Source organism: Chlamydotis macqueenii, chromosome 26 (assembly GCF_036417535.1).
Source record: "Chlamydotis macqueenii isolate bChlMac1 chromosome 26, bChlMac1.mat, whole genome shotgun sequence".
Classification (NCBI taxonomy): Eukaryota; Metazoa; Chordata; class Aves; order Otidiformes; family Otididae; genus Chlamydotis; species Chlamydotis macqueenii.
Genome location: NC_141581.1, coordinates 4,440,098 through 4,451,066, shown reverse-complemented (window position 1 = coordinate 4,451,066; position 10,969 = coordinate 4,440,098). Strand labels below are relative to the sequence as shown.

Here is a 10,969-nt window from a genome sequence, read left to right as displayed (position 1 = left end):
CGCCCCTGTTCTAACCCCCGCCCCCCTACAGGCACCAGCACCCCCACCCACCCTCTCCCATCCCCTCTCCCATGCCACGAGTTCCTCCGTGCTCAGCCCGCAGCAGCCGCGTCGTGCCCCGGTGCCACGCGTGGGGCTTTGCCACGGGGCAGTGGGTGCGACGCAGGGTTCCGCTGCCCCCCGCGATGCGCCGTGCCTCAGTTTCCCCCGGGGCGCGCAGCCGGCAGCGCGGTGGGTGCGGGGGTCCCTCAGAGGGGTGAGGGTGGCTTGGGGGGGGGTGTCAATGCCGCGTCTCCCAAATAGCTGGGGAGTGGGGGGGTGGCAATGGGGACGCGGGGACGCCAGCACCCTGACCCTGCCCCGGATGCCAGCGCGCTGCGAGCGAAGGCGACGATTTCCCAACCGGCACGTGAGGCCGAGCCACCAGCCCCACCCCAGGGTGACGGCCACCAGGAGCCAGGACGGTCCCCGAGGAGCCTCGCCGGCCGCTTGGCAAGGTGAGGGCAGGGCTGGGGGGCTCGGAGCGGGGTCAGGGATGGGGAGACGTGGGGGGCAGGGCATCGCCCAGCCCGCAGCCGTGGCGATGGCGGCGGCAGGGCTTGCACAACCCTCGGGTGACGATGGCCGCCCGCCCGCAGCCCCGCGCCACGATGCCGGCGGGCCGGATCCTGCTGCTGCTGCTGCTGCTGGCGCTGCTGCCGGCGCTGGGAACCGCCGCGCCGTGCTCCCCCCAGCCCAACGCCACCCGTTTCGTCTGCACGGAGCCCACCCTCAGCACCTTCCCTGCCGGGCTGCCCCCGACCACCGTGGCCGTTTCGGTGGAGTTCACGGCGCTGGCCGCCCTCCGCCCAGACGCCCTGGCCGGGCTGCCCCGGCTGCAGGAGCTCCACCTCTCCTCCAACCGCCTCGCCGCCCTCCCCGAAACCCTGCTGCGCCCCGTGCCCACGCTCCGCGTCCTCGACCTGACGGACAACGCCTTGACCGACCTCCCCGCCGCCATCTTCGCCGACACCGGCCTCCTCCAGCACTTGGTGTTGCGGGGGAACCGGCTGTGGACACTGCAACCCGCCTGGTTCCGGCACCTTCCCCGCCTGCTCTGGCTTGACCTGGCTGCCAACGCTTTTACGGAGGTGCCGCCGGAGGTTTTCAGCCCGCTGCGTTCCCTGCGCAGCCTGGACCTGTCCCACAATCACCTGGCATCCCTGGCTCCGGACGCGCTGGCCGGGCTGCGGGCGCTGGAGCGGCTGGACCTGGAGGGGAACCGGCTGGGCACGCTGCCGCCCGCCGCCTTCGCGCCCGCGCCCGCCCTGCGCTTCCTCTTCCTCCAGGAGAACGAGCTGCGAGCGCTGCCCGCCGGCATCTTCGGCCCCTTGCGTCACCTCCGCGTCCTCGACCTGGCGCGTAACAGGCTGCGGGCGCTGGAGCTGCCCCCCCGGCCCCCCGGCCCCGTCTTGGACCTCGACATTTCGGGGAACCCCTGGCTCTGCGAGTGCCGGCTGCTGGCGCTGCTGCGGCGGGCGGCCCCCCAGCTCACCGCCACCCGCGACACCCTCTGCGCCGGCCCCGCGCGTCTCCGGGGACAGGAGGTGGTGGCTGCCGTCAGCCAGGCTGGGGACCAGGGCTGTGAGCCCAAGGGGGACGGGCAGCGGCAGCACCCGACAGACCCCTAGGCCAGGGGTTTGGGGTCACCTCCCTCCCTGCCACGCTGTCCCCAGCCAAGGTGAGCTCTTTTGGGGAAACTGAGGCAGGGAGACAGGAGTGCAGCTGTCCCCAGCCCAAAGGCCCTTGTCCCCACCCCGCCATCCCCATCCCAGTGGCCCCTGTCCCCACCCTCCCATCCCTGTCGTAAAGACCCCTGTCCCCACCCCGTGATGCCCATCCCAGTGGCCCCCAGCCCGATCCCACCTGGCTCAGGCTGTCCCACATCTTCTGTCCCTGTCCCGCCTGACGCGTGTCCCTGTCCCCACCCCGCAAGAGCACATTAAACGTGGTCACCTGATGCCACCGCACACTTTCTCCTGTTGTTGTCCTGTGAAGTCCCCAGGGACAAGGCAGTTGTGGGCACCACGTCCCTGGGCCATGCTGGTCCCATACGCAGTGTCCCCTGCCCATGCCTGGCCTGGCCCCCCATGGGGCCACCTCCCAGGATTGCCCACCCTCTCCCAGCCCCAGGTGCTGTTCACTGGTGGGTGACACTGCTGTCCCCTGGCCTGAGCACCTGCAGGGGCTAGGGGGTGCCTGGGACCCTCCCCGGGCTCTGCTTGGCTTGGGGACAGCTGGAGTGGAGACACTTGGCATGGTGCTTGGCACGGGGACACCTGGTAGAAGGACACAGGACAAAAGGACACTTGGTATGGGGACATAGGTCAAAGGGACACTTGGTGTGGAGATGCTTGGCATGGGGACACCTGCCATGGGGACACTTGGGATGGAGATCCTGGCATGGGGACACACGGCAAGGGGACACTTGGTATGGAGGTGCTTGGCACAGGGACACCTGGCATGGGGACACTTGGTATGAGGTCACTTGCTGTGGGGACACCTGGCATGGGGACACTAGGTACAGAGATGCTTGGCAAGAGGACATCTGGTATGGGGACGCACAAGAAGGGGACACTTGGCATGGGGATGCCTGGCATGGGACCGCTGGGCATGGAGACATCTGGTATGAGGTCACTTGACGTGGGGACACGTGTCAAAGGGACACCGGGCATGGCGATGCCCGGCATGGGGACACTGGGCACAGTGTCACCCGCCCTTAGGTCCCTTGCTGGGGGGTCATGTGGCGTGGGAACACCCGAAGTAGGGACTCTTGGCACGGGGCGGTGGCCCGGGGCTCCTGGCCGCCCACCCGGCACCGGTTGTCCCCGCCGGTGTCCCCGCTCCCGCAGGATCAGGCCCCCCCCCGCCACCCCACGTGGCGGCTCGCCCCAAAGCCCGCCCCCCTTCGTCCCGCCCCTCTCTCTGATTGGTGACGGTGTGGCCCTCCCCCTCGCTGATTGGCTCCCGCCGCCAACTATGAATCCGACGCTGGGCGGGGGCCGAAGATCGCGACCGGGGATCGCGATCGTGACCGGGGGTCGCGACAGAGCCCCCGCCCCCCCCCCCGCCGTGAGTACCATCCCCGGGACCTGGTGGCGGTTGGAGGGCGGAAGGCGGCCCCGGGGGGGTGCGGGGGTTCCCGGGGATCCCCGGATCCGGTCCCGCAGAGCCCGGGAGGCTCCGGGGGGCTGACGGAGGGCAGAGCCCCCCAGGGCGGCTGGGAGCCCTGCGAGGGAGGGGGGGGTCCCAGGTGTCCCCTGCCTGTCCCCCATCAGCCTCTCCGGGGTGAACCCCTCCAGGGACCCGCCCCCCCCCAAGACCTGTCCCCCAGAACCCAAAGGGACCCCCCCCGTCTCGGCACCCCCAGGGGACCTGCCCCCCCCCGGCATCCCCAGGGGACCTGCCCCCCCGAACCCAAAGAGACCCCCCCCAGGGGACCTGCCCCCCCCAGAACCCAAAGAGACCCCCCCCAGGGGAACTGCCCCCATCAGGACCTGCCCCTCAGAACCCAAAAGGACCCCCCCAGGGGACCTGCCCCCCCCCGGACTTGTATTCAGAGTCCCCCCCAAGGCCCCCCCAGAACCTGCCCCCCGGGACGCACAGGGCCAGGCCGTGGGGCAGCAGGACACTCCAAAAGGCAGAGATGCTGCCGGGGGGGGGGGGGGAGCGCGTGCAGGGGGGGCTGCCGGCTGCTCCGCTCCCTGCGGTGGGACCTGGGGCCGCCCCGGCCGAGGTGGCGGTGACCGGTGGCACGTCCTCACAGCGCGCTTGCGAAAGGCCAATCCAGCCCGGCTTCCGGCTGCATCACCCAAAAACCCCTCCCTGGGCCCAAACGGCACCCAAGAGGGGATGGGCGGACCCGAACCACCTGCAGCCCAGCACGGCAGGAGGCCAGCCCCATCCCCGGACCCCTTCCAGACCCTCCATGACACCCCCTTGAGTGGCTCAGAGGCCTCCGGCTGCATCCCACTCATGTCATGAGTTGCTGGGTCTCGGCCCTCAGAGGAGTAGAGGCGTGCTGGGAGGCTCAGCCCCACCACGTGCTGCTTTCCCCGGCACGGTGAGGGGTGGCCGTGGGGCTCGGCCGCCTCGGGGGTCCACACCGGGTTCAGCCACGCACGGCACCCCGTGATCTTTCCCTTCCCGCTGCAGCCGCTGCTGCCATGTCGGCCGAAAACACCGTGCCGGCAGAGGACAGGCAGGAGGTGAAGGTAGGGGTGCAAGGAAGAGTGGGGGGGGGTCTGCGGGTATCGCAGGGGACCCCAGCTCAGCGCCATCCCCCCCCAGCAGAGCGTGGTGAGCCGGGTGGCCAGCCTGGCCCTGGTGAGCTGCGCCTGCGGTGCCGTCTCGGCCGCCTACGCCACCACCAAGGAGAGCCACCCCTACGTCAAGTCCATCTGCGCCGCCGCCGAAAAGGGGGTGAAGACGCTGACGGCGGCGGCGGTCAGCGGGGCCCAGCCCATCCTCACCAAGCTGGAGCCGCAGAGTGAGTGGGGCTGGGGCAAGGGTGGGGGCAGCACCCCGCTAATTTTGGAGTACCCCAAAAAGTGGCCCTAGCAGAGCCCCTGCAAGGCAGCCGGGGGTTAAAAACCATCGATTTTCCCCGTCTCCAGTTTCCACCGCCAACGAATACGCCTGCAAGGGGCTGGATAAGCTGGAGGAGAAGCTGCCCATCCTGCAGCAGCCCACGGAGAAGGTAAGGTCTCCCCTGGACGTCACGGGGGTCCGGCCCTGGGTGAGGAGCTGGGCCAAGGTGTCCCCTTCACTGTCCCCTCGCAGGTGGTGGCAGGGACCAGGGAGCTGGTGTCGTCCACCGTGAGCAGCGCGATGGGCCTGGCCCACGGCGCGGTGCGGGGCGGCGTGGAGGGGACGCGTTGGGCGCTGAGCGCGGCGGTGGATTCCCGCGTGGGGCGGCTGCTGGCCACGGGGGTGGACGTGGTGCTGGGGAAATCGGAGGAGCTGGTGGAGCGATACCTGCCCGGGACAGACGAGGAGCTGGGTGAGTGCCGGAAACCATCTCCCAAATCTGAGGATGCCAAACGCCCCCCCCCCCCCAGGACCCCCACCCCATTGCTCAGCACCACCCCAGCATTGCTTGCACCCAGTGCCCCCGCTCAGCCCTCCCCCACGCTGCTACCTGGGCGGCTTTGCCGTGCCAGGGCATCGCCGAGCCCCACGCGGTGCCCGGGGCCACCGCGACACCACGCCGGGGACAATCCCCACCTGGCGAGAACCCAAAGCCGGGGAACGCGGCACGGCAGCGGGTGAACTCTCACCTGGAAACCAGAAAGCAAATATAGCCCTGTGCCACCCACCCCGGGTATTTATAGCTCGGCACGGGGTAGCGGTGGGCAGAGCTGGCCGCGTGTCACGGCAGAGGTGACCGGAGAGGCCACCTGGCTTTTTGGTGACACCTCCGCATGACTCGGTGGCCAAGCATCCTGCAACCGGGCACCTCCACGTCCCCGTGACAGGGTACGGCGTTCGGGGGGGGCTCATTCCAGCGCCGGCGGCGGGACACTCCGGTGTCTGGCGCGGGATGGTCCAACCACGCCGTTCTCACCCCCTGGCCCCGCAGTGGTGGCAGGCGTCGCAGTGGCCTCACCGGAACGGCAGAGACGACGGCAGAGCTACTTCGTCCGCGTGGGCTCGCTCTCGGCCAAGCTGCGGCACCAAGCCCTGCGGTACTCGCTGGGTGAGCTGCGGCGGGCGCGGCACAGCGCCCAGCGGGTCCTGGCCCAGCTCCACCGCGTCTTCGAGCTGGTAAGGATGCAGCGGGGAGCGCGCCAGCCCCATGCCAGCCTGGCACGCTCCCACCTCGCCGTCCCTTCCCCCAGATCGAGCAGGGACGGCAGGGCATGGATGGGCCCCTGTACGGCGCCCAGCAGCATCTCCACCGCATGTGGCTGGAGTGGAGCCAGCAGGACGCCGTGCCCATGGAGGAGAGCGAGGTACTGGGCGTGGGTACTGTGGGGGACACCAAGATGTGGGGTGGGGTGGGAGGCTGTGCCTGTGGAGGACACTCCAAGGTTTGGAGTGGTGGGCCATACCTGTGCAGGACACCAAGGTTTGGAGTGGGGAGCCATGATCATGGAGAACACCAAGGTTTGGGGTGGTGGGCCATGCCCGTGGAGGACACCAAGGTTTTGGATGGGGCACCATGGTCATGGAGGACACCAAGGTTTGGAATGGGGAGCCATGGCCATGGAGGACACCAAGGTTTGGAGTGGGGAGCCATGGCCATGGAGGACACCAGCGCTTGGAGTGGGGAGCCATGGCCATGGAGGACACCAAGGTTTAGGATGAGGGACCACGCTCACGGGGGACACGAAGGTAGGGGTGTCCGAGGCAGGCCGGGCAGGGTGAACATCGTGCCCCAGGGCTGCTGCTGCCCGCTGGCTCCCTTGCAGGTGGAGATGCGAACGTTGGCCATGCTGCGCGGGCTCCTGCGCCAGCTCTGCGCCGCCTGCACCCGCCTGGCCGCCGGCGCCCGAGTTCTCCCCAGCAGCGTGCAGGAGACAGCGGGACACGTCCGGCACAGCGTGGAGGGCGTGCAGGCTTCCCTCTCCCGCGCCCGCTCCTTGCACGACCTGTCGGGTTTGGTGCTGGCGCAGAGCCGGGAGACGGTGATGCGGGCACAGCTGAGCATCGACGAGCTGCTGGAGTACGTGGGGCAACACGCGCCCCTGCCCTGGCTGGTGGGACCCTTCGCCCCGGCGCTGGTGGAGTATCCGGAGGATTTCCCCGTGGAGATGGCCAAGTGGGAGGGTTGCATCACCGTTGGGGGGACGCACCGGGTGCACTGAGCCCCGACACCGCCAAACCGGGGGAGCACCCACCCGCCCGCAGCAGCGAACCCCGCGGATGAGGCGGCGACGGACTCGGTGACCCGGCGTGGGGACCCTTGATGGGGACTCGTTCAGAGAGGGAGGGGACGGTGGCGCGTGGAGGACGCAGCCCTGCCCGTTTGGGGTTTGGGGGCTCCCCGTGCCATCCCCGAGCCTGGGAGCGTCGAGATTTTTTTGTCTTAGTGGCTTCGAAGCACTTTAACGAGGAAGAAAAAAACCTTTAGGCCTTAAAACGACTCACGACAGCACAGCCACCTGTCGTGCCGGGGGGCTCGGCAGGGGCGGCAGAGCCGGGGTGCAGGGTGACCCCATGGGAAGGGTTTGGCCGGCGGGGTGCCGGGATGGGGGGAACGGGGCGGGTGCGGGTGGGGTGCTGGGATGCGGGGTGCCGTGGCGGCTGGACTGTGAACCGTGGCCGTGTGGCACTGGACTTCGGCCTGGTTATCGCCGCCGCGGGGCTGGGCCCTGGGGATCCCCCAAATTGCAGGCGCAGGGGGGCCGCGGCACCGGGATCCCCCCCAAACCCGAGGTCTGGCCATTCTCCCACCACTGGCACCCACTGGGGCCAGTCTGATCCTCACCACTGGGCCCGGTGGCGGGGAGCACTGGGAGCCTCGTGCTGGGGGACGCCCCACAAGGGGAGGGGGGGTTTTGGGGGAGTCAGTGCCTGATCTGTCCCGGGGGGGCAGGGGGTCGGTGCAGCCTGGCTTGGGGGATCAGGGCCTGGAGGCATTGGTGCAGCCCGGTCCCGGGGGGGGAATCTGGTCTCGGGGGGTCCCTGTCCCGGGGGGGTCGGTTCAGCCTGGTCCCGGACGGCATCCTGAACCAGGAGGGGTCCCGATCCCAGTCTTGGGGGGGGGGGGATCGGGGCAGCCCACTCCCAGGGAATCCGGTCCCTTGGCGGGGGTCGGTGCATTCAATTCCTGGGGGATCCGGTACCGGGGGGGAGATATCGGGTCCCGGGGGCGGGGCCAGTGTAGCCTGGCCGGGGGTTTTGGGCGAGGGTTAGGGCTAGGGGCCACGGTTTTGGGCCAGGGTTAGGGCTAGGGGCCACGGTTAGGGCTAGGGGCCAGGGTTTTGGGCCAGGGTTAGGGCTAGGGGCCAGGGTTAGGGCTAGGTGCCAGGGTTTTGGGCCAGGGTTAGGGCTAGGGGCCAGGTTTTTGGGCCAGGGTTTTGGGCCAGGGTTAAGGCTAGGGGCCAGGGTTTTGGGCCAGGGTTAGGGTTAGGGGACAGGGTTTTGGGCTAGGGGCCAGGGTTTTGGGCCAGGGTTAGGGCTAGGGGCCAGGGTTTTGGGCCAGGGTTAGGGCTAGGGGCCGGAATTGTGGGCCAGGGTTAGGGCTAGGGGCCGGGGTTTTGGGCCGGGGTTAGGGCTAGGGGCCGGGGTTAGGGCTAGGGGCCAGGGTTAGGGCTAGGGGCCAGTGTTTTGGGCCAGGGTTAGGGCTAGGGGCCAAGGTTAGGGCTAGGGGCCAGGGTTTTGGGCCAGGGTTAGGGCTAGGGGCCAGGGTTAGGTCTAGGGGCCGGGGTTTTGGGTCAGGGTTAGGGCTAGGGGCCAGGGTTTTGGGCCAGGGTTAGGGCTAGTGTCCGGGGTTTTGGCCACGGTTAGGGCTAGGGGCCACGGTTAGGGCTAGGGGCCAGGGTTAGGGCTAGGGGCCAGGGTTGTGGGCCAGGGTTAGGGCTAGTGGCCGGGGTTTTGGGCCAGGGCTAGGGCTAGGGGCCGGGATTGTGGGCCAGGGTTAGGGCTAGGGGCCAGGGTTTTGGGCCAGGGTTAGGGCTAGGGGCCAGGGTTAGGGCTAGGGGCCAGGGTTCTGGGCCAGGGTTAGGGCTAGGAGCCGGGATTGTGGGCCAGGATTAGGGCTAGGGGCCAGGGTTAGGGCTAGGGGCCAGGGTTTTGGGCCAGGGTTAGGGCTACGGGCCAGGGTTTTGGGCCAGGGTTAGGGCTAGGGGCCAGGGTTAGGGCTAGGTGCCAGGGTTTTGGGCCAGGGTTAGGGCTAGGGGCCAGTGTTTTGGGCCAGGATTAGGGCTAGGGGCCAGGGTTTTGGGCCAGGGTTAGGGCTAGGGGTCAGGGTTTTGGGCCAGGCTTAGGGCTAGTGGCCAGGGTTAGGGCTAGGGGCCAGGGTTTTGGGCCAGGGTTAGGGCTAGTGGCCAGGGTTAGGGCTAGGGGCCAGGGTTTTGGGCCAGGGTTAGGGCTAGGGGCCAGGGTTAGGGCTAGGTGCCAGGGTTTTGGGCCGGGCTTAGGGCTAGGGGCCGGGGTTTTGGGCCAGGATTAGGGCTAGGGGCCAGGGTTTTGGGCCAGGGTTAGGGCAAGGGGCCGGGGTTTTGGGCCAGGCTTAGGGCTAGTGGCCAGGGTTAGGGCTAGGGGCCAGGGTTTTTGGCCAGGGTTAGGGCTAGCGGCCAGGGTTAGGGCTAGGTGCCAGGGTTGTGGGCCAGGGTTAGGGCTAGGGGCCAGGGTTTTGGGCCAGGGTTAGGGCTAGGGGCCGGGATTGTGGGCCAGGATTAGGGCTAGGGGCCAGGGTTAGGGCTAGGGGCCAGGGTTTTGGGCCAGGATTAGGGCTAGGGGCCAGGGTTAGGGCTAGGTGCCAGGGTTTTGGGGCAGGGTTAGGGCTAGGGGCCAGGGTTTTGGGCCAGGGTTTTGGGCCAGGGTTAAGGCTAGGGGCCAGGGTTTTGGGCCAGGGTTAGGGTTAGGGGACAGGGTTTTGGGCTAGGGGCCAGTGTTTTGGGCCAGGGTTAGGGCTAGGGGCCAGGGTTTTGGGCCAGGGTTAGGGCTAGGGGCCGGAATTGTGGGCCAGGGTTAGGGCTAGGGGCCGGGGTTTTGGGCCGGGGTTAGGGCTACGGGCCGGGGTTAGGGCTAGGGGCCAGGGTTAGGGCTAGGGGCCAGTGTTTTGGGCCAGGGTTAGGGCTAGGGGCCAAGGTTAGGGCTAGGGGCCAGGGTTTTGGGCCAGGGTTAGGACTAGGGCCAGGGTTAGGTCTAGGGGCCGGGGTTTTGGGTCAGGGTTAGGGCTAGGGGCCAGGCTTGTGGGCCAGGGTTAGGGCTAGGGGCCGGGGTTGTCGGCCAGGGTAAGGGCTAGGGGCCAGGGTTTTGGGCCAGGGTTAGGGCTAGGGGCCAGAGTTAGGTCTAGGGGCCGGGGTTTTGGGTCAGGGTTAGGGCTAGGGGCGGGGGTTTTGGGCCAGGGTTAGGGCTAGGGGCCAGGGTTAGGGCTAGAGGCCAGGGTTAGGGCTAGGGGCCAGGGTTAGGGCTAGGGGCCAGGGTTTTGGGCCAGGGTTAGGACTAGTGTCCGGGGTTTTGGCCAGGGTTAGGGCTAGGGGCCACGGTTAGGGCTAGGGGCCAGGGTTAGGGCTAGGGGCCAGGGTTTTGGGCCAGGGTTAGGGCTAGGGGCCGGGATTGTGGGCCAGGGTTAGGGCTAGGGGCCAGGGTTTTGGGCCAGGGTTAGGGCTAGTGGCCAGGGTTAGGGCTAGGGGCCAGGGTTTTGGGCCAGGGTTAGGGCTAGGGGCCAGGGTTAGGGCTAGGGGCCAGGGTTCTGGGCCAGGGTTAGGGCTAGGGGCCGGGATTGTGGGCCAGGATTAGGGCTAGGGGCCAGGGTTAGGGCTAGGGGCCAGGGTTTTGGGCCAGGGTTAGGGCTAGGGGCCAGGGTTAGGGCTAGGTGCCAGGGTTTTGGGCCAGGGTTAGGGCTAGGGGCCAGTGTTTTGGGCCAGGGTTTTGGGCCAGGGTTAAGGCTAGGGGCCAGGGTTTTGCGCCAGGGTTAGGGCTAGGGGCCAGAGTTAGGTCTAGGGGCCGGGGTTTTGGGTCAGGGTTAGGGCTAGGGGCCGGGATTTTGGGCCAGGGTTAGGGCTAGGGGCCAGGGTTTTGGGCCAGGGTTAGGGCTAGGGGCCAGGGTTTTGGGCCAGGGTTAGGGCTAGTGTCCGGGGTTTTGGCCAGGGTTAGGGCTAGGGGCCAGGGTTAGGGCTAGGGGCCAGGGTTGTGGGCCAGGGTTGTGGGCCAGGGTTAGGGCTAGTGGCCGGGGTTTTGGGCCAGGGTTAGGGCTAGGGGCCGGGATTGTGGGCCAGGGTTAGGGCTAGGGGTCAGGGTTTTGGGCCAGGGTTAG

At 68.5% G+C, this 10,969-nt stretch overlaps 2 protein-coding genes across 4 annotated transcripts; both read left to right on the top strand.

The window, feature by feature from the left end:
- The first annotated feature begins 413 nt into the window (after positions 1-413).
- On the top strand, positions 414-2,009 carry LRG1 (leucine rich alpha-2-glycoprotein 1). The gene is made up of 2 exons (XM_086767553.1): positions 414-497; positions 639-2,009. The coding sequence occupies exon 2, from the start codon at positions 651-653 to the stop codon at positions 1,668-1,670; it is 1,020 nt and encodes a 339-aa protein (XP_086623679.1). The 5' UTR covers positions 414-497; positions 639-650; the 3' UTR covers positions 1,671-2,009.
- A 2,176-nt stretch (positions 2,010-4,185) lies between these two features.
- Positions 4,186-7,126, top strand: LOC147597572 (perilipin-3-like). 3 transcript variants are annotated; one of them, XM_086767552.1, is made up of 7 exons: positions 4,186-4,247; positions 4,333-4,528; positions 4,656-4,738; positions 4,822-5,041; positions 5,621-5,805; positions 5,880-5,993; positions 6,453-7,126. In XM_086767552.1, the coding sequence occupies exons 1-7, from the start codon at positions 4,206-4,208 to the stop codon at positions 6,846-6,848; spliced, it is 1,236 nt and encodes a 411-aa protein (XP_086623678.1). In that variant the 5' UTR covers positions 4,186-4,205; the 3' UTR covers positions 6,849-7,126. The 3 variants fall into 3 exon arrangements, with proteins under 3 accessions (XP_086623678.1, XP_086623677.1, XP_086623676.1); XM_086767551.1 differs by having other exon boundaries at positions 4,186-4,253; XM_086767550.1 differs by having other exon boundaries at positions 4,186-4,253; positions 4,330-4,528.
- Positions 7,127-10,969: the final 3,843 nt, after the last annotated feature.